The following is a 23272-nucleotide window of genomic DNA, read 5'->3' as shown; positions in this document are numbered from 1 at the left end:
TATACTTTATCTTTTCATGCAGCTGGGTACATTGTAAAACAATTCTGGTTAATTAAGTACCTTGGTTCAAGGGTGCAACTGCAGCCCATGTTAAGGTTATGCCCTTGACAGGATGCAGCCAGTCATGTTCAGGATAGGATATCGGTCATATCCTTTGTCGGGCAGAGAAAAACACAAAAAGACCAAAATGAGGAGTGGCTTCATTCATCAATCATGAAAAGAAACGCAGAAGCAGAGAAACGCAGAAGCAGAGAAACGCAGAAGCAGAGAAACGCAGAAGCAGAGAAGCAGAGAAACGCAGAAGCAGAGAAACTCAGCCTCATCCATTTCCTGCTTTGTGAAGGTGATATTAGATGTCACAGTAACAGGAACAGAGAAAATACATCCTGTTTACTACCCCTAATTTACTACTACTACTAATAATAAAAATAATAACCATAATAATAATAATAATTATTATTATTATTATTATTCTACACAATACACAAAAACATTTGAATAGTGTTGAATTTGTACTGAATATTCATCCGCTAAATTTTCCTTACCTGAGCACTGTCTTTAATTAATATATGGTAAGATGTACTTTATTGACCCAAGGAGGAAATGATTTTGCATTCACAAAGTGCACAGATGCAAACACACAGTTCACAGCAGAGACAGCACGCGCAGTTCACAGCAGAGACAGCACGCGCAGTTCACAGCAGAGACAGCGCGCGCAGTTCACAGCAGAGACAGCGCGTGCAGTTCACAGCAGAGACAGCGCGCGCAGTTCACAGCAGAGACAGCGCGCGCAGTGCACAGCAGAGACTGCACGCGCAGTGCACAGCAGAGACTGCACGCGCAGTGCACAGCAGAGACTGCACGCGCAGTGCACAGCAGAGACAGCACGCGCAGTGCACAGCAGAGACAGCACGCGCAGTGCACAGCAGAGACAGCACACACGGTCATGCTTTTTAGCCAAAATCCCACATTCTTCTGAATTAATGTAAAACAAGGGCATTAGAGAGGGGGTAGCTGTGTGATCGCCTGACACCCCACCTCCTTGATCTTCTCCACGACCGCCATGCTGGTTTGTCTCCGCGCTTCATTCACCCTGCAGCCTTGGCATTTGCTTACTTTGAACGTTCAAAGTGATTCATGCCTTGGCTTCCACATCTGCTTCTCTTAGTAGGTGTAGAAAACTCTTGACCTACCCACTAGGAAAATGAAGAGCGTTTCTGGTTGTTGGAGACTGTTGCCCGTTTCATACCACCTTTTTTGCTCTTACTCATGTTTTTGGGCTGGTTGTCTGTCTGTATACAGGGGTGTTCAGTAAAGGACGCAGGCAGTCACTTCCCTGCTTCAGAAACAGTCTTTGGGTGTGTTTATTTTTCTTCCTTTAGATTTTTAATTTCGGCTACGTGTTGCTCATCCTGATAATTGCTCTTTGAGTTGGGTGATCACTGGAAAACAGAGAAACGTACATGTAAAATTTCGGTAAGAGATAACTACAGCCCATTATACATGATTTATTCTATAGACTGGCATTGTAATGATTAGTGATTAGTTATGATTTAGTGATGCTGTATTTTTGGAGTTGGTTATAAAAGCCATGTAAAATTCTGTGAGAGACAATGGAAGTAGCTGGTCTGTAGTATATGCTTGCACTATATCAATTTGGACAAATTATTGTTAGCATAGCTCTACCTACTGTAGGATGGTTTATTTTGAAATACTGTAGTAAAACTGCAAAAATATTGTTACTTGACAAAACTCTGTACACAAACTTACTTGTAGACACAGTAACATGTATTTTCAGAATATTATTGTAATAATAAATTAGACATATTTGCATGCTGTACTTATTTAGAGTATTAACTTATTTTTCATTATATGCTATTGTAGAAATTATTTTCTGCAATTACTTTTATTTTGTGAAGTTTTCATATAATTTCTGATATATAGTAGACATTTGGACCAAAGCGGTAAACCACTGCAAAGTAACTTAGTTGTTTTTCTCTCAGAGGCGTGGTGTTCTAGGTATGACTGTAACATATACGTACAATCCAGGTATTTTGCCCTAAGACGAATTGGCGTTTTGTCCAGGGTGTGCCCAAGCATTATGCTGTGCAGCTTGGGATAGACTCCAGGCACCTGTATGTACTTGCCCAGGATAAGTGGATGGATGGATTGTTGGAGGGATGGATGTTATTTCGCATGTATTTTCATCGTCTTATCATGGCTAATCTATGAGTTTAGGGAGACCCCTTGTGGACAAAATTGTTTAGTTTCCCCTTTCTGCAAGGATAGTGCTGAATTTATAATCCTGACTGTCTTAGGAAATTCACCAAAATACTGCTTCATGCATAAATTTAACTCTACGTCATTAACAGTCACAAAGACCAAGGACGTAATTAATGTTCTTCATGGTGAAAAAGAAAAATATTTCCACTTGGTTCAGGTGAGACTTACGTTGTTTTCCCAGCCTGGGTAAGTATAGGTTTAAGTACCAAAATGTCAAATACAACTAGCTAATATAATACAAAGTAAGGTAAAGTTTACTTGCAGTTAGTTACTTGAAGAACTGGTTTCTTTTGGCTCTTGCTGGAGATACAGGTCTCCCCTGAGTCTCAGATGAATTTCCTACATTCCAGGGATGTTAATTTAGCTCTTAGCCTTCTGCTGTTACCTACAGTAGAAATCAACAATCAAGGAGCCACATTGACCAAAATGCCGATGCTCTCCAGCCAAGTGCTGACCCTGGAATACACTGCATGGAGGGGTTTCACTGCGCCGTCCCACCCCCTTTTCCTCCATTTCCCCAGATATTCCTTCTTCTACTCATTGCAGGTTTAGATTTTTCCAGGTCTGTGTTGCATCTTGTTTTGTTTCTGCACTGATTGTAGGGCTGGGCGATATCACATCGATATCATATCATGCATGTTCAACAATCGCCAGGGCTTCAGATGAGGGGCGAATCATCTGGCCGGCCGCCAGCTTTTTGGTACTACACCGATGTTTATTTACACCCACAATTTGTTAAACAGATTAGTATTGCGGTTAAAATATTAATGAGATGCGTCTTGTGACACCCAAAAGTTAGTCTGCATTATTGTATTACTGTAATATGGATGTGATGTCGCCCAGTCCTGACTGATTTTGTGCCATAATTCATGCAGTGCGCCGTGGTGTTGAAGATAGTGTTTAAACAAAAGTTCAACTATATAAATATAAAGGTGGACAGTCTGTACCAGTAAGGATAAGCCGAATATATGAGCACTGTTTACAGTATTGAATTTAATGCAGCAGAAGGCTGTGAACTGATGTGAGTTTCTGCAGACGTGATTGGAGACACAGCTTGTCTACCTGGACGGTGGGAAATTTACGGTGAAGGAGATGGGGTCTCGTGAACAGAAAGCAAGTTTTCTGGTGAAACCCTGCCACGCTTATACATTAGCATTTCTAATTTCTCACTCTCAGTCCTTTTTCATATTTTCTCCCTTTAAACTCAGTGCTTTGTAATTTGAGGTTGTAAACTGGAGTTTACAGCAATTCACTAGCTAAACGGCTAACAAATTGAAGAAATTCATCACTTATTTAGAATCAGATCTGTTTCGTGTATTTACTGTGGATCTTGTGGAACAGTGTTTTCTTGGGAATATCCTTCCCTGAGACACAAATGCACGTAATCTCCCGCTAGCCAAATGTGGCTCGATCACTGTCCGCTCGCTCACTTCTCTCCACCAGGTGGCAGTGTGACCGTACATGAGAAAATGGTTTGGGTGTGAAGCCAACTTGGCGCTGGTGGGAACCTAGCGCATCACGCTGTGCTTCATTCGCAGCTCTCCGCAGTGTACCCCTGGGCCTGCGGCCCTCCTCCTTCCATAATCCTCCTCAGTGATGTAGAAGAGAAACTGCTAGCGTGGAACAACGAGATTCAAAGAGTGAAGAAAAACCAAAGAGCTTAAGTTGTTCACAGCCCTTGACAATGTTCTCATTCCACTCATATATTCCTGTTACTGTGACCTCTAGCTGTCCTGCAGTGCTGTGTATTAACCTTCCTGCTCCGTCATACAGAAACCAATATCCAACACCCTAGTCCTATCATAGAGTACCCATCCAAGCCATTAATTAATACATTTCCTGCATTATTCAAACAGGAGACGAAAGGCAGAGAGAATACAATTGGATTTTGAGCTTCTGAACAGCAGGGGTTGTCTGAAAAATAAGCAAATGCAAATGTTTTTTATTGTAGTAATTATGTGTCACTTGTATTTCCAGTGTTTTCATGAGAATATAGTGAAATCTCTCTTTAATCCGTGCTCTCCAACATCAAAGCCGTGCTTGCCCCTTTGATTTATTCCTGTCTATTTTTAGTGTGTGTGTGCGCTTGGGCTACACGTGAATGTCATTTTATTCATTTGTCTTTAGAATTCAATGTGGGTGCCAGTTTCGTTCGGTTACTGCTGCCTTTCCTGAATGTTGATGCCCCCCCACCGAAGCACTTATTGAATAAAAAGATGGAATGTAATGATATCCGTGAGTGCTTCCCAACAACATGATGTCACAGCCTTTCAGCATATTGCCTGTAACTAAGGGTGACAGCAATCATGTTGGGAAGTATGACATTTTTCCCCTTTTTTGAGAAAACGGGAGATTTTTGCATCCCTTCAACTCCGATTCAGTGCTGTTGGTCAATCCTGTGCTGCATGCAGGATTTATTAAATACCGCAAAGACATCCTTTAAAAAAATATTTTAAAATTGATAAATTGATTCATGTTGCCATAGCACTACAGAAATATCAAAACCTCTCTAGGATTTCAGGGTGTTTTAGATACAGACTCTTCAGCGAAGTAAATTATATGGTAGGATAGTTATCTCCAATTTTCTTTTATCAGATCATAATGCAGATGTGTTTAATCATGTAACACACCAATGTTTATTGCTGTTTTTGTGTCTTTATATCATATTTACACCTGGTCCCATGTCTTTTTGTTAAGAGGTTTGACCTGATATACTACTGTCTACTGTTAACTGGTTGACGATTTAATTAGAACCCCAGAATTTGTCTTGGCTCTCTTCTGGACGGCCCCAACTGGATCACAGACCCAATGTATCAGCTTCCCACTCCTAAAATCGTACCCCTGCCCCCCCCCCCCCCTACATTTCAGCCTTTAACAGGCATGTGGAGAAAAAAAATCTACTCGGGCTGTAAAGAAGCTTGCAGAGGGCTGTGAATATGACACTGCATTAGATTCCCAAATCTTTTAAATGACCTTAGTGCTCAAATGGAAAAAAAAAAAAACAGGATTTGAAATGGAAATTATGAGTGGGTGATGTTGTCAGTAGTGATGCAGGGCTGCTCGGCTGATTTGAAAGGTGTCACTGAATCGGGATTACATTCCGTCTCACTTTCTTCTGCACACCAACTGAGAGAGGCGTTAAGCCAGCCAGTATAGCTTATAGCTTATATAACACAGCATTCTTAAATGTAAGACTTCTTCTTATCCGGGTCATATTCAGATTAGTATCTGTTCCATCTCAGCTAGGGCTCTCTGTTGGCTGCTGTGAAGTATAGATCCAGTAGGTCTAGTTCTTCCAGTAGAATATAGAAAGTCTCTCCCTATTTAACACTGTTATGTCAAGGTTTTCAACAAAGTAATTTAAAATTTTATTTCTGCTGTGCTTAATCTCCCTGGCATAGCTGGTTAGTACCAAATCAATTTAGCCTTCATCGGCAAGGCCTGCATATAACTGAACTAGTTGATTAGGGATTATCTGCTTTATTGGTCTGACAGCGGAAGCACTTAACTGGCAACTTTGACAGATGAGTATTTGACGAGTAAAGGTCACCTGAATACTTAATGTGCAGAACGGTTGCATTATGATCGCTGAGTATTAAGGACAGAAGTACGCTACATTTCTTTAACCTTCAGCATTTGTGCGGCGTCTTTATGTGTAGGTTTTATAACTACGTCTCCTCTAAACTGTAGGTTTAACACTGTAAAACCGTTTGAGAGAAAGCAAGCACATGGTGGGGTACATATTACCATGGTTCGCCCATTGACCTAGTGAGGGGGCTTCTCTGCGAAATTGTTCTTGCCAGTACTGCTCAGCGATCCTTTAAAAACACAGTATTCTGTAACACCCACCCCCCGCCCCCCCTTCCGGGTGTGACGTATCACACTCCTCTGTAGAAGGACCAAGATCCGGGTGTGAGTGAATCATCTCAGGAATTGCTTAATGGGGTGTTGAAGGAAGAGATGGGTGGGACTGTAATTTCAGGGCCAGAAAGTTACGTACCATCTACTGAATTCACATATGTTTTTTCGGAAGTCTTTTTTTGTGATATGAACACTTTTTTTTTTGTTATGGCTTCCTTCAGGACGAGAAAACAAGTTATATCTACCTAAAAGATATGCAGACACTTATGAGCCACTTCAACTCTCTTTATACTGAACAGGGACTTAAGGAACATAATGAATCAGCTACCATGGTGTCTGTCTGGTACTGAAATCAAATTACCACACAAAACAAATGCCATCGTTTCCCAGCCATCCAAAGAACAAGAGCTGTCAGACAGCTATCATTCCCAGACCCTCGTCAGTGGAGTTGAAAGACTGAAATTTTACTGTCGAATTTCATTGTGCGTGTGTGTGATACAGCTCAGCAGGGAAGAGGCCTACTCTAAATAAAATGGAATTAAACAGGAGACTTTTCTGGCTTAGTATTAGTGGCTGTGCTCTTGTTTCAGCGATACATCGGGAAAAAGTGGCATTGAAGCCCGTGCAAGTAGATTTGCCAAAGGGATTCGATGAAGTACAACCCCACTTCCGAAGAAGAAATATTTAATTGAAAACGGAACAAAGACAACATATCAAATGATGAAACTGAGAAATTTTATTGTTTATGACAAATAAAAATATGCTTAATTTGAATTTGATGCCAGCGACACATGTCAAAAAAGTTGGGACAGGGGCGTGTTTACCACTGGGTTGCATCACCCCTTCTTTTAACAACACCCTGTAAACGTGTGGGAACGGAGGAGACCAGTTGCTGCAGTTTTGGAAGTGAAATGTTGTCCCATTCTTTCCTGATATAGGATTTCAGCTGCTCAACAGTTCGCGGTCTCCTTTGTCATATTTTTCGTTTCATGTTGCACCAAATGTTTTCGATGGGTGACAGGTCTGGATTGCAGGCAGGCTACTCGAACACCTGGACGGTTCTACTGTGGAGCCATGCTGTTGTAATACATGCAGAATACAGTTTGGCATTCTCTTGCTATAATATACATGGCCTTCTCTGAAGAAGATGTTTTCTGGATTGAAGCATATGTTGCTCCGAAACTTGTGTATATATATCGTTCAGCGTTAATGGTGCCTTCCCAGATGTGCAAGCTACCCAAGCCGTTGGCACTAATGCACCCCCAAACCATCATGGATGCTGACATTTGAACTCTCCGCTGATAACAAACTGCATGGTCCCTCTCGTCTTTAGCCCGGAGGATGCGGCGTCCATGATGAATTGGAAATTTTGATTCATCAGACCACAGAACAGTTTTCCATTTTGCCTCAGTCCATCTTAAATGAGCCTCGGCTCAGAGAAGTCAGCAGCATTTCTGGATCATGTTCAGATATGGTTTCCTCTTTGTATGGTAGAGCTCCATCCTGTATTTGTCGATGCAGTGAGATTCGAGAGCTAGATGACATTAGATAACATTTGAAGACCAAAATAAAACCATGAAACAAGAAAGGAACAGAATAATAACTGTGTTCACGCACAGTGGTGTCCCCAAGTGTCCCCGAGCCCATTCAGCGATTTCCAGTATAGAATCGTGTCTGTTTTTAATGCAGTTCCACCTGAGAACCCGAAGATCACAGCTATCCAATATTGGTTTTAGACCTTGTCCCTTGTGTACAGATGTTTCTCTGGATTCTCTTTATCTTTTAATGATATTATGTACCTTAGATGATGAAATTCCCGAATTCTTTGCAATATTACATGGAGGAACATTATTCTTAGACTGTTGCATTATTTGCCCACACAGTCTCACAGAGTGGTGAACCTCAGTCTGTCTCTCTGGGGGTCTCTTTCTGTACCCAGTCATCTTACTGACCTGTTGCCAATTAACTGAATTAGCCATGAGACATTCAACCAGGTGTTTTGTTTAAGCATCACACAACTTTTCCATTTTTTTGTTGCCCTTGTCCCAACTTTTGTGAAACGTGTTTGACATCAAATTGAGCATATATTTGTCATAAAACAATAACATTTATTTCAACATTTGATATGTTGTCTTAGTTCTCTTTTTAATTAAATATGGGTTTGCATGATTTGTATTCTGTTAATGTTTGCATATTAATTTTTTTTAGGACACGGGGTTGTATGAATGGTAATTATTTTAAAGGTATCAGTGATGAATGTGTCATGCTGACACACACCATCAAAGTTTGAAATTTATGTTTCTTTCAACACAATCCTAAGGCTTCCAAGTATATGATTCTGCAGAATTCAACCCATTTCGGAGTTTTTTTTAAATACCATCCATAAGGGGTCACTCTTGAGCTGCTGTACCGCAGGACTTTACAAATAATAATGCAGATATAGAGAAATGATTTATGATGAAGCGCAATCCTGCATATGATCTTATTGTAATATAATGATGGTTGAATAATATATGAATAAAAAATGAAAACAATCTATGTAAACAGTAAAAATAGTGACACCCCCCCAAGCCTTTTAATGGAAAACTCAAAAGAAATATCCTGAAGTCTTATTCCATCAAATGCATGCGTCATGTGCATGGATATACTGATAGAGCAGAGAATGGAGTGTGAGAGCATTACAGGTGTTGGAGGGTCATTTTCTTTGTTGTGTTCATATTCACATTGCCTCTGAATGGAAATTACCGCGTGTCTTTGCTAACGCCTCTTCCCATGGTGCCTTTGCCGTTTCGGATCCACTTTGTCGCGATGAAGATTCAGTAGTCCTTTTCTCGCTTAAAATTAATGCCTAATGTAACAGCCTCCATTAGAATCTCACACTGAATGACATGAAATCTTTAAATGTAATGCTTCCGCAATCTGCTGTCTTTTGTCCGAAAAAAAGGCTTTATTTTTTGAAGGCCGGAGCTTGTATTGTGTTTAAAAACGCAAGAATAGATATCGGAGCTGCACTAGTGAATTGCTTTGATATTGCGGCTGTTTTGTGTTTCTGTTTGAGTATCACTTGTGTCTATATGTTGTTTCATAAAGGTCTTTCAAAATAAGAACTGTTATCGATGTTCGCATGCTTCTTATATTTCAACATTTTTCCAAGTTTTCTCATTGTTAAAGACTAGAAAAATACTTTTATTGAATAGAATAGAACAGAATAGTGTTCAGTTCTTCATCCCTGTGGGGGCACTGCCTCTCTACGGCACACACTCCAACATACAGAAGAGAGAAGGTTTTGGTATCTGCAGTTCCTTGACCACAGCACTCATTCCTTTTACTTTTGTAGGACATTCTTAACAACTTGGACAACTTGGAGTCATGTGACTTGGATGACGATGACCTCATGCTCGACGCAGACCTCCCAGAGGATGGTTCTCTGTGTAGCGGTGAGTGACAGGCTCTGGGAATGGGACAAACAGCATGCAATGTTCTTTGCGTATTCAAACCTCAGCAGAAGGCACATTCACATTTGCACAGTGTTTGAGGAACAGACTCCCAGTGTTTGCTATTAATACGCCACCCTCAGTCCATTGTTGGCTAGAGACCCCCACATCTGCGCACTCAAGTTGCCCCATAGCACGGAGAATGCTGCGGTTTGTGCAGTATACTGGAAATCCTTTTGCCAGTATGTGACTACAGACCGTCTGAGTTTGATTCACGGACACACCTACAAATCTCCTTTCACACGCAGGAGGGAAAACTCATAAACCGCCGGATCTCCGCACAGCGGAAAGGTGCCGACCGCACACGGTCCCGCGTTATGTACCCTGTCGCGGCCCATGTCCCCATTACACAGCTAGATGTGAAATGTGCAGGTTCCCCCGAAAGCTTGTATCCTTAGCGGATTTTCGCATGTTAGCCTGACTGGTCGTTCAGCGCGATTACAGCTAAGGAATGCAGTATGTGGCAGAGTCCCCTCCTTCTCTGGTTTGGAAGCCAGTGCCGTCAGTATTTATAGAAATGGGTATCCGGGGTAGTCAGCAGGGGGGAGGAGAATGGGGGGGGGGGGGGGGGTTAAGGGGGTGGTCCTCAAGAAGCCCACTGAGGCAGCACTGAATTGTGGGGGGAGCTTAAGGCCTTTTCACCCGTGACAAACCACCAGCCCGTCACGGAGGCAGGAAGGCGATAGGCCTGCCTGTGTTTTCCCAGAAAGCTCCCATGTCGGGAGAGGCCCGAACGGCAGCACTCCCTACGCCAGCGCCCCCTGCCCCGGGTGAGGCTTTGCCACGGCCCCTGGTGAGTCCCCACAAAAAGGGTACAGGAGGTGGAAAAAGTTCTAAAGTTCGCCAGAAAAGTAGTTGCTAATATTTTGCGGATTGTTGAAAAGTTAGTTGTATTTGTCACTGATCTGACACTGGAAGGAAAACCAGTATGAGACACTGAACACAGACTCGAGGAATGTAGGCAGCCGGGTTAAAGTTACTGGATCTTGTAGCTTTGTAGAAGGAAAACACATTTTCTGATTTAAAAGTATTTTTAAAGAATGTAATGTTCCCGTTTGTGAAATTCTTTTTACCTCACTTCATTCCATTGTTACTTTTTTGCCGCCAGTGGAGAAATTTAGTAAACTGATTATATTAAACCTTAAGCATTATCTTGGTCCGTTTAATTTGTCTTACTTCATACTTGTGTGTCTCGGTGTGAGTTTCCTGTCTTGTGTCTATTTATAGTTTTGTCTAGAGTGAAGTTAGGTTTCAGTCTTTTAAAATAACTGCAGAATGTCTTTTAGGTACCTGGGCAAAGATAAATGGTTGTTTTCTGTTTTAGCTTTGATTTCTTTTATTTAACAACTTTATAGTGAAGTGTAGCTCCAGTGTGTCGTAAAGGTAAAGTGAGATTATAGGAGATTATAGGGGATTTTGTAGGACTTCAGTGTCTTAGTATGTAGCCTTGAGCTGATTACTGAACCTACCCTGCCATCCCACTCTTTCTCACACAAATAGTTTTTCTGTGGTCACACTTAGTCAATGCCATTTAGAAAGTTTTGTTCAAACGTTATATTTCATTGATATTTCATGTCTGGGTCCTTAGCAGCTCTCATGGTTTCTCTGCTTATATATTACAGCATTCTGTATTCTTTATAGTGGTTTGTGGTTCTGCAGGTTAGGACCTAGGGCTTTTGATCAGAAGGTTGCTGGTTTGAATCCCGTGGCTGGCAGAGTGATGTAATGGTTGGGCTGACCCTTCTTCCTCAATTGCATCTCACTTTAGATATAAACATCGCTTAATAGAAAGGGAATACAGTTTTGCAGTCTGTTTTTTACTTTTCAGCTGGACATCACATTTAAAGTGTTGGTGAACTTGTTTAAGTACCGTATTCAGGGTAAAGGATCTTATCCTAGAACTACAGTGTATTTAACCTTTAATTGCACATCTATATGTCGGAGCTCCGCTTTCAAAGGTGCCGTTGTCCAAAATGACTTACCAGTTGGGTAGTTCACAATTCAGTATAATAAAGTAATTTTCTGATTATTAAAAAGTAGTAAACAATTGGGTCATGCTAAATTTCAGGTTGTAAGTTCAGTTCTTAATCACTATGCCACCTACTGTTGATGTCTTGCCATTGCCGTGCTGCAGATGCTGACAGAATGTCGCAGGCTGAACGCTCAGAGAGGGGGGGCAGGCAAGGACACTGGAGGAGACGTCAGCATCGCTGGAACGGGCCTGACCACTTTCATAATGACAACAGGTGAGCTCCAATGATATGCAACTACATATGTATCACGTTCTCTTCAGTCCCAGCACCCGGCTCGTTAAGCAAAATATTTCCTAAATGAAAATCACGGTAACCTCGGCACAACTGTGCCTGTGCTTCGTGCTGCGACGTGGTTTGCTGCCATCTCATTCTGATAAAGTTCTCGTACGATTCCTGCAGCATTACTGTCACTGCAGTGTGCGTTGTTGTCAGGCATAATAAATTAGATCATTAATGCGCATTAGGCGGAAATGAATTTTTTTACTATCGTATTTGTGAATTTCTGATAACTGAGGTGGTCACTGAACGAGGAGAGGGCGTTTGCCATATAACTACTGCCTGCCTCTCACTTGCTTGGGAAATTGACACCTACAGTATGCTATAAAATGACATCAAAACGAACTGTGCATTATATACGTAGAATAATATATTCATGGTAGTTGTTATTTCAGCATTCTTTATTATTACCTCTTTATTTTCCATGAATTGGCGATGACTTTGATGTTCACTGCGACATGTTGTTCAGCCGTTTTTTTTCATGCCTTGCTACATAAATTTCAGGAGTAAGTGAAGGTAGTGTTAGCGCGTAGCATTCTATAGCATACATCTTTCTTCGTTTGAGTGCTTCCCAATCCAGGCGATACATTGCTTCATATAAACTTCAGTTTTTATAAGCGCTTGGGTCAAGCCTTAACCTTCTGACACATCTGGTGGAGTCCTTGGAGAATAACAGTATTTGCATTTGCTTGCCCCCCCCGAAGAAGCAGTGGGTTTCAGCCTTTGGATGGGTACCATGGGGCAGCGATAGGCCGCGTTGGGCCCCCCCGACAAAAGTACAGTCCACAACCTGATGGTCACATGGGGGGGTTTGACGAATCAATGCTGCAGCACATGGCCCAAGATTGCTCCTCCGTCAAGACGCAGCTCCTCAGGCTAAAGAACCTTCTGCAGGTGAGCGACACTCAGTCTGCCACTGTCCATGCACACGCTCACGCACCACTACCTTCTTCATCAAATGCAAATACAACCACAGTCAGAGAGAACCATACTTATTCCTAAACACATTCCTTCTTTATCACATGCGGAACGCAACCATGTGACCATACACACATGGTCTGATAGAACCACATACTTATTTTAACACCCACACAAACTTCATCATATGCAAGCAAAGTCAGGTGACCACAGACACAGTCAGAACCTCTATTTATACACACTCAGAAGGACACACACCTACACACATGCACACGCAGACCAGTGCAAAGATTAATTTCGTGCAGTGTTCCCTGTCAAAAAGGTAGAAAAGCTGTCTGACATTTTGTGACTGAAATTTGTGGAATGCAAAGTGTCTCAAACTGACACTATTGTTCAACTGCAACAAGATATCTTGGCAGCTCCGCATGTGTTTCCATACACTTCCCATGTTACTCTTTTTGCCACATTTCATCCTGTCCTTCAGATTTCTGTAGTGCACATTCAGGATGTAGCTATTTTAAAATGGACAGAGGGACCTTCGGCTATCCAGGTTAATCGCACTGTGTGGGCGGAAAGGACATCATAGTATTTGTTTTTATTCTAGTTATGTTATAATTTTTTTTAAGAAGTTAACATTGACATTGGGAGAGAACTTATTCACCTTATGCTGTGTCGAGTATTGAATGCAAGTATGAAAAAATGTGAAAATACAGGCGCTCCTTGGTTAACGATGGTTCAAAGTCCAACGGTGCGATAGCGGTGTACATTTAGTATGCCGATATGTCATATGATATTTTCTACTGATGCACGGCGGTTGCAGCATCCATGCAGCCGCGCTTCGAGTCTCTGTAGTGATCCTGAGTATAAACATCTCGTATAGTATTGAACAACATATTGTGGAGTGTTTATTTTCTGCGTTTGACCAAATGATCTTATATTCATTTACTCACTTTTCATTTAATGATGTTTAGTTAACTATTAATTATTTACATACTTTTTTATTTAGTGTAAGTATTAATCTGCTTAATTATTATATTCATATTCAACTTACGATATTTTCCGGTTCCGGAACGTAACCCCATCGTAAGCTGAGGAGCTTAAAAGCAGACAGTACTCCACGGTACCATTGTTCAAAACCGTTGTCATTTTGCGTGTTTAATGTAGGCAAAACTAGCTTGGCTAGTTGCAGCCTAGCCGCGCGACTGCGGTAATTGCCGCCTTCCTTTGATATCCCCACCTTCTTTTGATATGCCCTCCCCAGGGTACCTTTCAACTATCTCTGGGCTCACGCTGCTTAAGTGAGCTGGGGTAAAGGAACCTGAAGGGGAAGACTGCGAGGCCGATTATGGGGCAAGCTGTGGTTGATTGGCGACTGTGACTAATCCCTCATGCTTACATCAGCCCTGTTGGCATGCCCAGTTCATCTCCTTCAGCTCAGATGCAGCGCCGGTCACGGTGCTGGTTCGCATGTAATTTCGCATCATCTCCTCCAGGGGTGTGTGTAGGTGGCAGGCATGCAGGGATGTTTCAGCAGAGGGAATGATGCCTTTAAAACAGATAAAACACACCAGAGGTCTAACTCCTGGGAATGAAGCGTAATGGGAGACTAAATCTATCTCTATAAAATCCGCCATAGAGAAAATCCTTCAAATTAACAGGCTAACAATTATCTCTCAATTATTTCAAAGTGTTTTCCTTTATTTTCTTCAGTGTTGTAGCTGTTGGTGGTTTTTCTTGCCATGTTTTGTGATTTATTTTTAAGGAGTCGCGAGTACCCCGTTTCCTAGATGCGCTAAAAAATGGTGCCGTCCTTTAGTTTTGTCGGCTGCTCGGGTTTTCATCCACCTGGCAGATTCAAATGTATGACTTGGAGTCTAAATAATGACTTCAGGAATCTTAGCTGGGTGTGCCAGGTGAACATTAGTCCCTAGCTGAAAAGTAATCCTTCAAATCCAGCAGCACACTGCACAATTAAGGACAGGATTTGTCTGTTCTTAGTGGTAATGAATATGAATAGGATATGCATAGTTCCTAACAGCATTTTTGATTAGAGACGGGTCTGGTATATACAAATTCTTAAAAGCTCTTCGTAAAGATAGTGAAGAATTAAGGTGTGTCTATCGTACCTTTTTGAATTAAAAGAAGCTTAAAGCAGTTCTTTGTGTTTTTAACTTCCATGTAATTTATTTTGCACTTACTAGAAGCTTTCTTGCAGGCTCTAATCGTTAAATGTTTACTTGCCCTGAATGCTGAATGTAGAAGTGCAACAGCGGTGACTAATCAGTGCAAGATATCAACACTTAGCGTCATCCTTTGCATCCTCACCTCACTCTTTTGCCATTAAGAGGAGATTGGATTTCCTGCATTCTACATGACAACAGAGGTGTCCTTTTGTGAAGTAACCTCTTGCTTTATAGAGATCTGATCTACAAATCTGCCCTCTTTAGTAGCAGTTTACGAAAACGACAGGCTAGTTGGCACTTTTGATTGACTTTAGAGTTTGTTTGTTTGTTAGCTCCCGGTCAAAGGAGTTCTTCTCATTACGGGGTAACACCCGGATTTGGGTCCACCTTTCACACTCGTAATGTTTTTACACGTAAGGACGCAGCTATTAAAAGCAGGTACTTCGCTGGCTGTTTTATTTCTGTCTGACCTCGTCTTCTGTTCTGCCTTCTAATCCTGGCCCGATTTTCTGACTTTAAGTGTTTCCTTGATCTGTCGTATTTCTGTCCAGGCCCGGCTTCACTGTGTGTTCGGACCCTTGACTCCTGCTGGTCACATCTTTCTCCCCCACCCCAGTAATCTCCTCCTGAGCGTCTCCCCTCCCATATGTAGCTCTCATCCTGTTGCATAGCTGATGCAGGGGGGTGCCACTCATTCATTCTTCTTTCATCCCTAACCGAAGCAATAGAATCGAACGAGATACTTCCCAAACCATTCATGCCCCATATCAGTTAATTAGTGGCAGGACTAACTACTGAGACCTGTGCGATGTCAGACGTTTGGGTACACCGTGCTTTCTAGGTGACTTCCGATGTGAGGGAAGGGAGTGTTGTGTTACACTGTAAATGTGCGACACCCCAGCTAAAATACCCATCCTATACAATGCATATAAACCCCCAGCTTAATAAACTGTCTGTTTTAAGTCTCTCTGAGCATTACTGATTCTGAGATGTCCTGGTGCATGATGACTCATTGGCTTTTCGATGTAGTAGTTATGCGATTCCGGAAAAAAACGTTTACATTTTTTGACCTTTTGAGGATACTGAAGTGCTGTGGTCAAACATTGATTGACGTTTGACTTAATTTGGACCCTGTGACAGGGCTGGAGTAATGTTGCCTAAAAGGAGTCTCTTCATTGTGGGTGAAAACTCTACAATGCAGTATGCTCAAGGGGAAAAGGTACACCCCGGACTTATTTCAGAAGTACTAGTGGTTTCCTCTTTGCATTCGCAGCAGGAATTGACTTTTGAATGCACTTTGTTCTGTTTCCTAGCCAAAAGTCAGCTTTTCGGGCGTAATGAAAGCGTATGATCGCTTACCAGAATGTCTACACAGTCAGCCAATGGTTCATTCAGTGTGGGAGCTGTAGGAAAATGGAAGTTATTATGGCTACTTATTCATTCTGGTAAGGCCTTTTTTTAGCCTATTATTCACATTGGCGAGAGAAAAAAACCCATTGCAAAAGAACAGTGTAGCCCCTTGCTGGTACAAGGAGGTGTCTGTACCAGTCAGTGCCCATAATTTGTAATTCCTCTATGTAAGGAGCTTTAAAAATAATTTGGGGACCCAGGAATGTCCTCGGTGGGTAAAATACACAGTGCAGAGGTAGTCATTTTGGTTTCCTGCAGTGTGGTCCTCCGCCAAAACTTGCTTTCATTTTATAGTACAGTATTTCCCAATTTCTTTGCACATTTCAGCCTCAGACTGCTGTACTAAAAACAGCAGCGCTTTAGTTTGTGTTGTTCTGGTTATCTAACGTGGCTGACTGCGGACTTGTAATTCGGCTTGAATGCATAAACTTCTTTTAACCATGCATCATCTGTTGTGTGGAACTCTGCTGTGCAATTCAGGTTGTAATGGTGTTCTCATTCATTGACCCATAGGCCAAATCCAATCTGTTTGGCCACCTACAGAGAGTACAATAGCTTTTAAAACTGGTGGCTTGTGTTGTAGCCGTGTAGAATATTTTTCTCACCCCGGAATGGATTGTCAATGAAATTGCAGGACCCTCTCTTTTTGTGGACTGGGAGAACATTTTGTTGCTGTAGGTAGAGATAGCTATTAAATAATTTTCTGTGCAAGTTATTAAAAGCCTGTTTTGTGCTGCTTACTTGCTACATATAAGATGAGTGGAGAGAAATTAGTTTGCGGCATGATTTTTTTTTTTGCCGGGTCCTGGGCGGAGGGTGTGGGTTGGAGTATTGGGAGATCCCGCTGTGCAGAACGGCAGGTGGGGAAGTTGCTCTAGGACAGAAATAAGCTCTTCATAGGGGAGTCGTGGGCAGCATCGAGAACCTCTCAACTGTGACAAATAAATCTGCGTCCCTGACTCTGCTCAGATGGAGAACGGGGTCAGCATCCACGACGCTGTTCCGCCAGAACCGCCGAACCCAGAACCAAGTGAGAACTCCAGCTGTGCCGCACAGGTGAATCTCCGAGAGCACATCCGCACCGTGGAGCCCAGCTGGTTGTGCACATGTGTTCTTGCATGTTTGAATCATCTTCATAACATCTTTAAAAACACATTCACAGATACAATCCTTCTATAGTAAATCTGCATTTATTTTTAACGTAGTTAGTACTAACTAGGGGTATAACGGTACACATATTCAGACTTGGTACAAATCTCAGTTTTGGTTTCACGTTTCTGTGCAATTTTGGGGAAGCAGGGAAAAGAGAATTTATTTTGACATTATGTATTATTAAAAGTGCAAACACAAACACCATTAAGAACAGTTTTAGACCAAAGACAATACATTTGTCAGTGTCTCTGAATAAAAAGAGATGCTTTTTTTGCATATGGTAAAAATTTGTAAAATAAAACAATAAATAATAATAATAATAAAAATCAAATATAACATCATAACAATCATAATGAAGTATATCCCGTCCAAATCCTGTGTTCTGTACTGCTGAGTTTGGTCGCTAATCTATAGTGATAAACACCCCTCTAGTTGAATTATTCTGAATTTTCCTGTAAAAGTGACTGAATTGGCACATCGGATGTGTTTCCAGCATCGTATCCCTTTTCTGTACAGCAGAATCAATAAATATTCTTTCTCCAATGTTAGCGTAATTTCTTGAAAATGATGTTTGAAATGGTACACGACAGTTATGTGTACCGTTACAGCCCTAGTAATTACTGTATCTTTTAAAATATTTTAAAAACAGTAGGATTGTGTCTCTTTTTTTTTTGCAGGTTACTGGACAAACATAATGTGCTCCTTGTGCTTATTTAGTGTAGAAGACAAATCGTGTTTTGTATTGTGTTGTACACAGTTTCCAATTAGCGGAATTGAACCTATGACCAAATGGTTATAGGCAAATTCCCACCACATAATCTGTTGCATGTACAATCTGGGGATACAATAAAAATTCCGATGATATAGTTCGTTGTCATTATTTTTATTATTATTATTATTATTATTATTATGGATTATCCTGGTTAGGGTCACAACACAGTATATTTCTATTAATCTATGTTAGTCATTTGTATGGAGGCCCTTCTGAGTTACTATATGCGTAGCATATATTTAAATAAAAAATGTAGCATATAAATCCATTTGTATTTCAGGTGGAGGAGCTGAGGAGGGAGGTGCAGGAGCTCAGGGAGGAGCTGTGGAAAAAGGAGAAGACTATCGCTCAGCTGACGCAGCAGCTAGTGAGTCTCTGGGGCACTTCTTGCTTTCCGATAAATGATATTGACACGCAGTGAAGAGGCAGAAAGTTTTCGTGTAAACACGCAGATAGTTCCAGCAGCCTAATAACGGTTCTATATTAATGCATTATATTGTTTTATAAAACATGCTACTATAAAAACCTGTTTTGACATTTTACTCGTGAAAAGCAGTAACTCTTATCAGCGTAGTCTTCCTTCGTTTTCAGAAAGCAAACACCTATCCGTTGACGGTTTCCATGGTAACCTAACGAACCTGCCGCTTCCCGCGAGCATCCTTACCAGACGTTCTATATTTTTCGGAACTATATTTTTCAGAGCACATTGGAACATCACTGAATGCTAATTGAAATAAATTTCTTATGAAAAATTGACCATGACTACTTTAATCTGTTATTATTATTTTTATTCATTAGCTGTGGCGTAAGCGGGATAAACTACTTAGAGGTGTGTGGTTATACGAAAATGGCCTTCCGCTTCGTGTCGGTCTGCATTCCACTAAGTTGTCGTCGGATATTTTCATACAACTCCACGCTTCGTCACTGTTTATCCCTTGCATGTTACATTTCGCTCCAGAATTCTTTAACGCTACATTTCTGCTGTTGTGAAGGTGCCTCTGCTTTCCGTTTATCCTGTAATTCATAATAGGGCCCCTGTCAGAGTGATCACTTCTCTCCTTTCAGCTTTTTTGTTCCATCTTTTTTCCCCTTTTAGTCCAGCTCAACCAGCGCATGTAAATGTGTGCATTGCATTTAGCTAGCATTGGAATGAATACATAATCGTTTCAAATGTCTGTCTGCTGTAATCTATGAGCCTTCATCAAAGATATTTATCGGTCTGGGATCCAGGTGATGCAGAATGTTATCTGATCAAAAGTTGGTAACAGGCAGGGCCACTTTAACATAGCTGGAGGCCCCTCTGTTATTAGTGTTGTCAGAGCTCCTCTCCCTCCTAATTTGTACAATGGTGTAATTGTCGATTGGGGGTGACTGTTCAAATTGCCTCGAGGGGTCTTGCGCCACTGAGACGTATTGTTAACCTGAGGTACTTCAGTAAATTTTTTTTTTTTTTTAAGTGGACAGATTGTTATTTCCGCAATTCTCTTGGGATTAATGTGTATTCGAACTAATGGATTCTTTGTCTTGCTTGGGATTCAGTAATCCACTAACCATTTTGAAAAAGGAGAATACGAAATGACTCTGTGAAAAGCCTGGAGCAGGTAGAAAGGGGCGACGACAATGGAGTGGAAACTGATCATTACCTGGAATTTCACACAAATGAAAGTTTGTCTTCAACTGCTCCATTAGAAGCCAGCGGGACCCATGAACCTCGAGAAATGGAGCGCTGCGTTCCTCACATGCACTTTGTCGTTAAAAATGGTTTGGGTTTTTGTACCCAGCTTTGCAGTCCTTATTCTGTAAACTCCTACGGCTCTTAAGGTTCGTAGACTATCACTCGGCTCCCGTGGCTTTGCGCTTTCTTCGGAAATAAAAGGCGACCTCGTTTGGACTGTTCGCTTTTAAAGTCGAGCTTGTTTGCTATTAGCCCGGTGTGCTGAGGGACCTGGTTTGTGAGAGAAGAGGCAATGACCACATAGGCTGTCGATGATTAATTCCTGCTTGTTATGCTTTGACAACTCCTTCAAAAGTCTTGCTCTTCATTTCATGTCTCTCTGAGGTGCAGCTACCTATTCACAGGATTTGTTACTTCGTCACTGTCTCTCAGATGCACTAATTGGCCAGATAATAGTTTGTGTCTCTTTCTGTTACCCTGTGCGCCTTTAACAAGTCTGTTTCTCTGTCTGCTATATATAGCTGAAGATTACGAAGCAATTATCAAATACAAATTTATATCCACGTTTCAGTGAAGCTGCTTCTGAATGCGTGCTATTTCAAATTTATAATTAGTCATTAATTTTGGTTATTGGTTCACGTCTTGCAGTCATCCCGTGCCGAGCCATCTAGGTGTCGCTGCCAGCAGAGGGCGCTGGCACCCAGGACGGAGAGACGTATGCATCACGATAAGGGCACGCAGACACCCTGGAGAGGACAAGCTGTGAGTTGCTGCTCCCCATTTCCCGTTCTTGCTATCTTGGGTCAGATTTTAACATTAGCAGAAGGAAAAGAAGAAAGAGCTATCCAAACACTTGAGAACAGTCATTTTACATCATTACAATACATTACGTGACATAATCTGCTAAGGAAATATTTAAATCAATGATTTATACAGCATACATTTTTAATCATTTTGCTGCTAAATAATTAACTACTATTCAGCTGAATAACCTGCTTATATAACTATATATAGCCACACATCTCATCCTCGAACGCAAACTATTGGACTGTAAGTTCGACCTTTTATTCGTTATTCAGCCTGCTGCAAGTATCAGAAAGTGTGAGTAAATGCTTGTAGCAAATCCACAGTCAGTGTTCTCTGCAAGCCTTAAAAGGAGAAATGGCACTGTGGCAGAGGTAGAGAACTTATCTCACAACTGCAAAACGAGAATATGTGAACAGGATTTTACGGTAATGAAAATGGTGTAAATGACTGGGATGTCCTGGCGCACTGCGTTTGCGTTGCTGGATTGATGCACTGTTCAGGTGCCCCCCCCTACTTACAAGCCTAATGTGCCGCTGGAAATCGGCTCACGAGGTGAAATCTTGTAAAGCGGAGACGTAATTAAAATTGATTTCAATTGGGGAATTTTAAGCGCTAGCTAAATTGAGATGAGATGACAAGATCACACAGGAGGATCAGTGAAAACAATCTGAAACAAAGGCGGAGAGAAAGTATCTTTGAACACAGGCCAATAGTGTGAACGCTACACCTGCCCCCCCCCCCTTCCAGTCTTGCTGCTCATAATTCTTAATTGCAAAAATCAGCCTCCTCCCTGTTTGAGTCTAAACTGTGAAGTCAGATTTAATAATTTCACCCCTGTGTGCAAAAACTGGTAAGTCTAAAACTCATATCTAGATGAATACCTGTAATTGTCATATTAGATGTTAAGGAGCATTAGATTTTAAGCAACAATTATTAAACTGTGTCTCTGTTCTGCCATTTAATGGCATAACACTGTAACTGCAGATTTAAAATTTTTTTTATCCAAATTGGGTTATGACCGAAATCGAGTCTCTTAGGCTCAGTTTTCTCTCATGACAAAATAGCTTGGCTCAGATATTGTGACCCATGATGAATTCCATGGTGCTTCAGAGAGTGATTTAATAGATGTCGGACATATTTGCTTTCTTTTCTGCACTGCTGCAGCTTTTACCAAACTGTGAATAATGGGGGTGATAGGATGGAATTGGAAAAGGTCTTACTGGGGTCTTGCGTAACACCACATGCATGTCTCTTTGACTGGGGGTGGGCAAACATAAGCTATCTTCTAGCTGTAATGACATATAACCTATCCAGGGCGTTTGGCGCGATGTAACCTCCCCTCCGGTGGATTCCACCGTTCCTTTGCAAACAGGCATCCTCTGCCACACTCTCAGATAAGCCAAATGTGACCTCACAGTAGTTTCCTGTTTCACATTCAGAGTTTATCTTTTATATGCCGCAAAAGTTATGAAGGAAAATCTGCCGTATGATGTCACACATTTTTTTTTATATATATATTATTATTTTTCCCTCAGGATTCGTATCTGCTCTGACTTGGTGTAAGGGGGTGTAGTTTCGGGATTATACCTGTTTCCAAAAAAAATAATAAAAATAGAGGGAATGAAAAACAAGTATACCTGGAGCACTCTTCCACCCCAGGTAGCGCATTTTACTTCACTCTGCTATCTTGTTTGAGGCCTCGCGTATATTCTGCCTCGCCGACTGCCTGCGGTCTTCAAAGCCTTGTTAGTAAATAGGTTTGCCTGCTGCATTTGGCTTGGGTTCGCCTGCAGTGATGCAGCTACTTCCCTCCCTGTCTATGTCCTTTGGGCCCAGAGACCTATCTGGTAATTTGGGTGTGGCCCGGCTGGTACTCCATGGCCATATCCTTCTGTGTCAACATCCTGGATGATGTCACTGCGAGACACAAGCTGTGTTGCCATTCAGCAGCTCACCACAGTGATTTTTTTCTTCTTCCTGGAAATATGCAAATAGATATTAGGTGGCCTGTGTGAGTGAATGGTGTGTGAGTGAATGGTGTGTGAGTGAATGATGCGTGTGAGTGAATGGTGTGTGTAAGTGTGCCCTGTGATTGTTGGCTGTTGGTGCCCCATCCTGGGTTGTTCCCTGTAACTTGAAGAAATTAACATTCATGTACAAAGAACTTTGCTATGCATGCCGTTAAAGGCAACTCCTCAGAAGTGATGTACAGCCTGTTGCCTGTAGTTGAATGAAATCTGTAGACTTGGAGATGAATGATAGAGATGTTCAAACTCATAAAGCCTTCAAGAACTGATTATGTGTCTCCTATCCCTGAGAGTGGTAAAAATGCATTAATTACATTTAATGCTTTCAATAACTTTTGAGCTCACAGCATTGACACGTTGTGTTTGGTGCAGTGGGTCAAT

The 23272-nt window shown here is 41.6% G+C and overlaps 1 protein-coding gene across 5 annotated transcripts in view; it reads left to right on the top strand.

Annotated features, from left to right (window-relative positions):
* ccser2a (coiled-coil serine-rich protein 2a) overlaps window positions 1–23272 on the top strand; it is a 49396-nt gene that overhangs the window by 12850 nt on the left and 13274 nt on the right. For 3 of the 5 annotated variants that reach the window (XM_049007042.1, XM_049007043.1, XM_049007046.1), the window contains exons 4-9: window positions 9482–9581; window positions 11773–11884; window positions 12652–12841; window positions 17428–17514; window positions 18663–18749; window positions 20706–20819. In XM_049007042.1, the coding sequence (XP_048862999.1) occupies window positions 9482–9581; window positions 11773–11884; window positions 12652–12841; window positions 17428–17514; window positions 18663–18749; window positions 20706–20819 (690 nt within the window). The remainder of the gene's footprint in view (window positions 1–9481; window positions 9582–11772; window positions 11885–12651; window positions 12842–17427; window positions 17515–18662; window positions 18750–20705; window positions 20820–23272) is intronic. The other 2 variants (XM_049007045.1, XM_049007044.1) reach the window with 2 other exon arrangements.

Source organism: Brienomyrus brachyistius, chromosome 3 (assembly GCF_023856365.1).
Source record: "Brienomyrus brachyistius isolate T26 chromosome 3, BBRACH_0.4, whole genome shotgun sequence".
Taxonomy (NCBI): Eukaryota; Metazoa; Chordata; class Actinopteri; order Osteoglossiformes; family Mormyridae; genus Brienomyrus; species Brienomyrus brachyistius.
The sequence above is the reverse complement of the archived record's forward strand: the minus strand, read 5'-3'. Positions and strand labels throughout refer to the sequence as shown.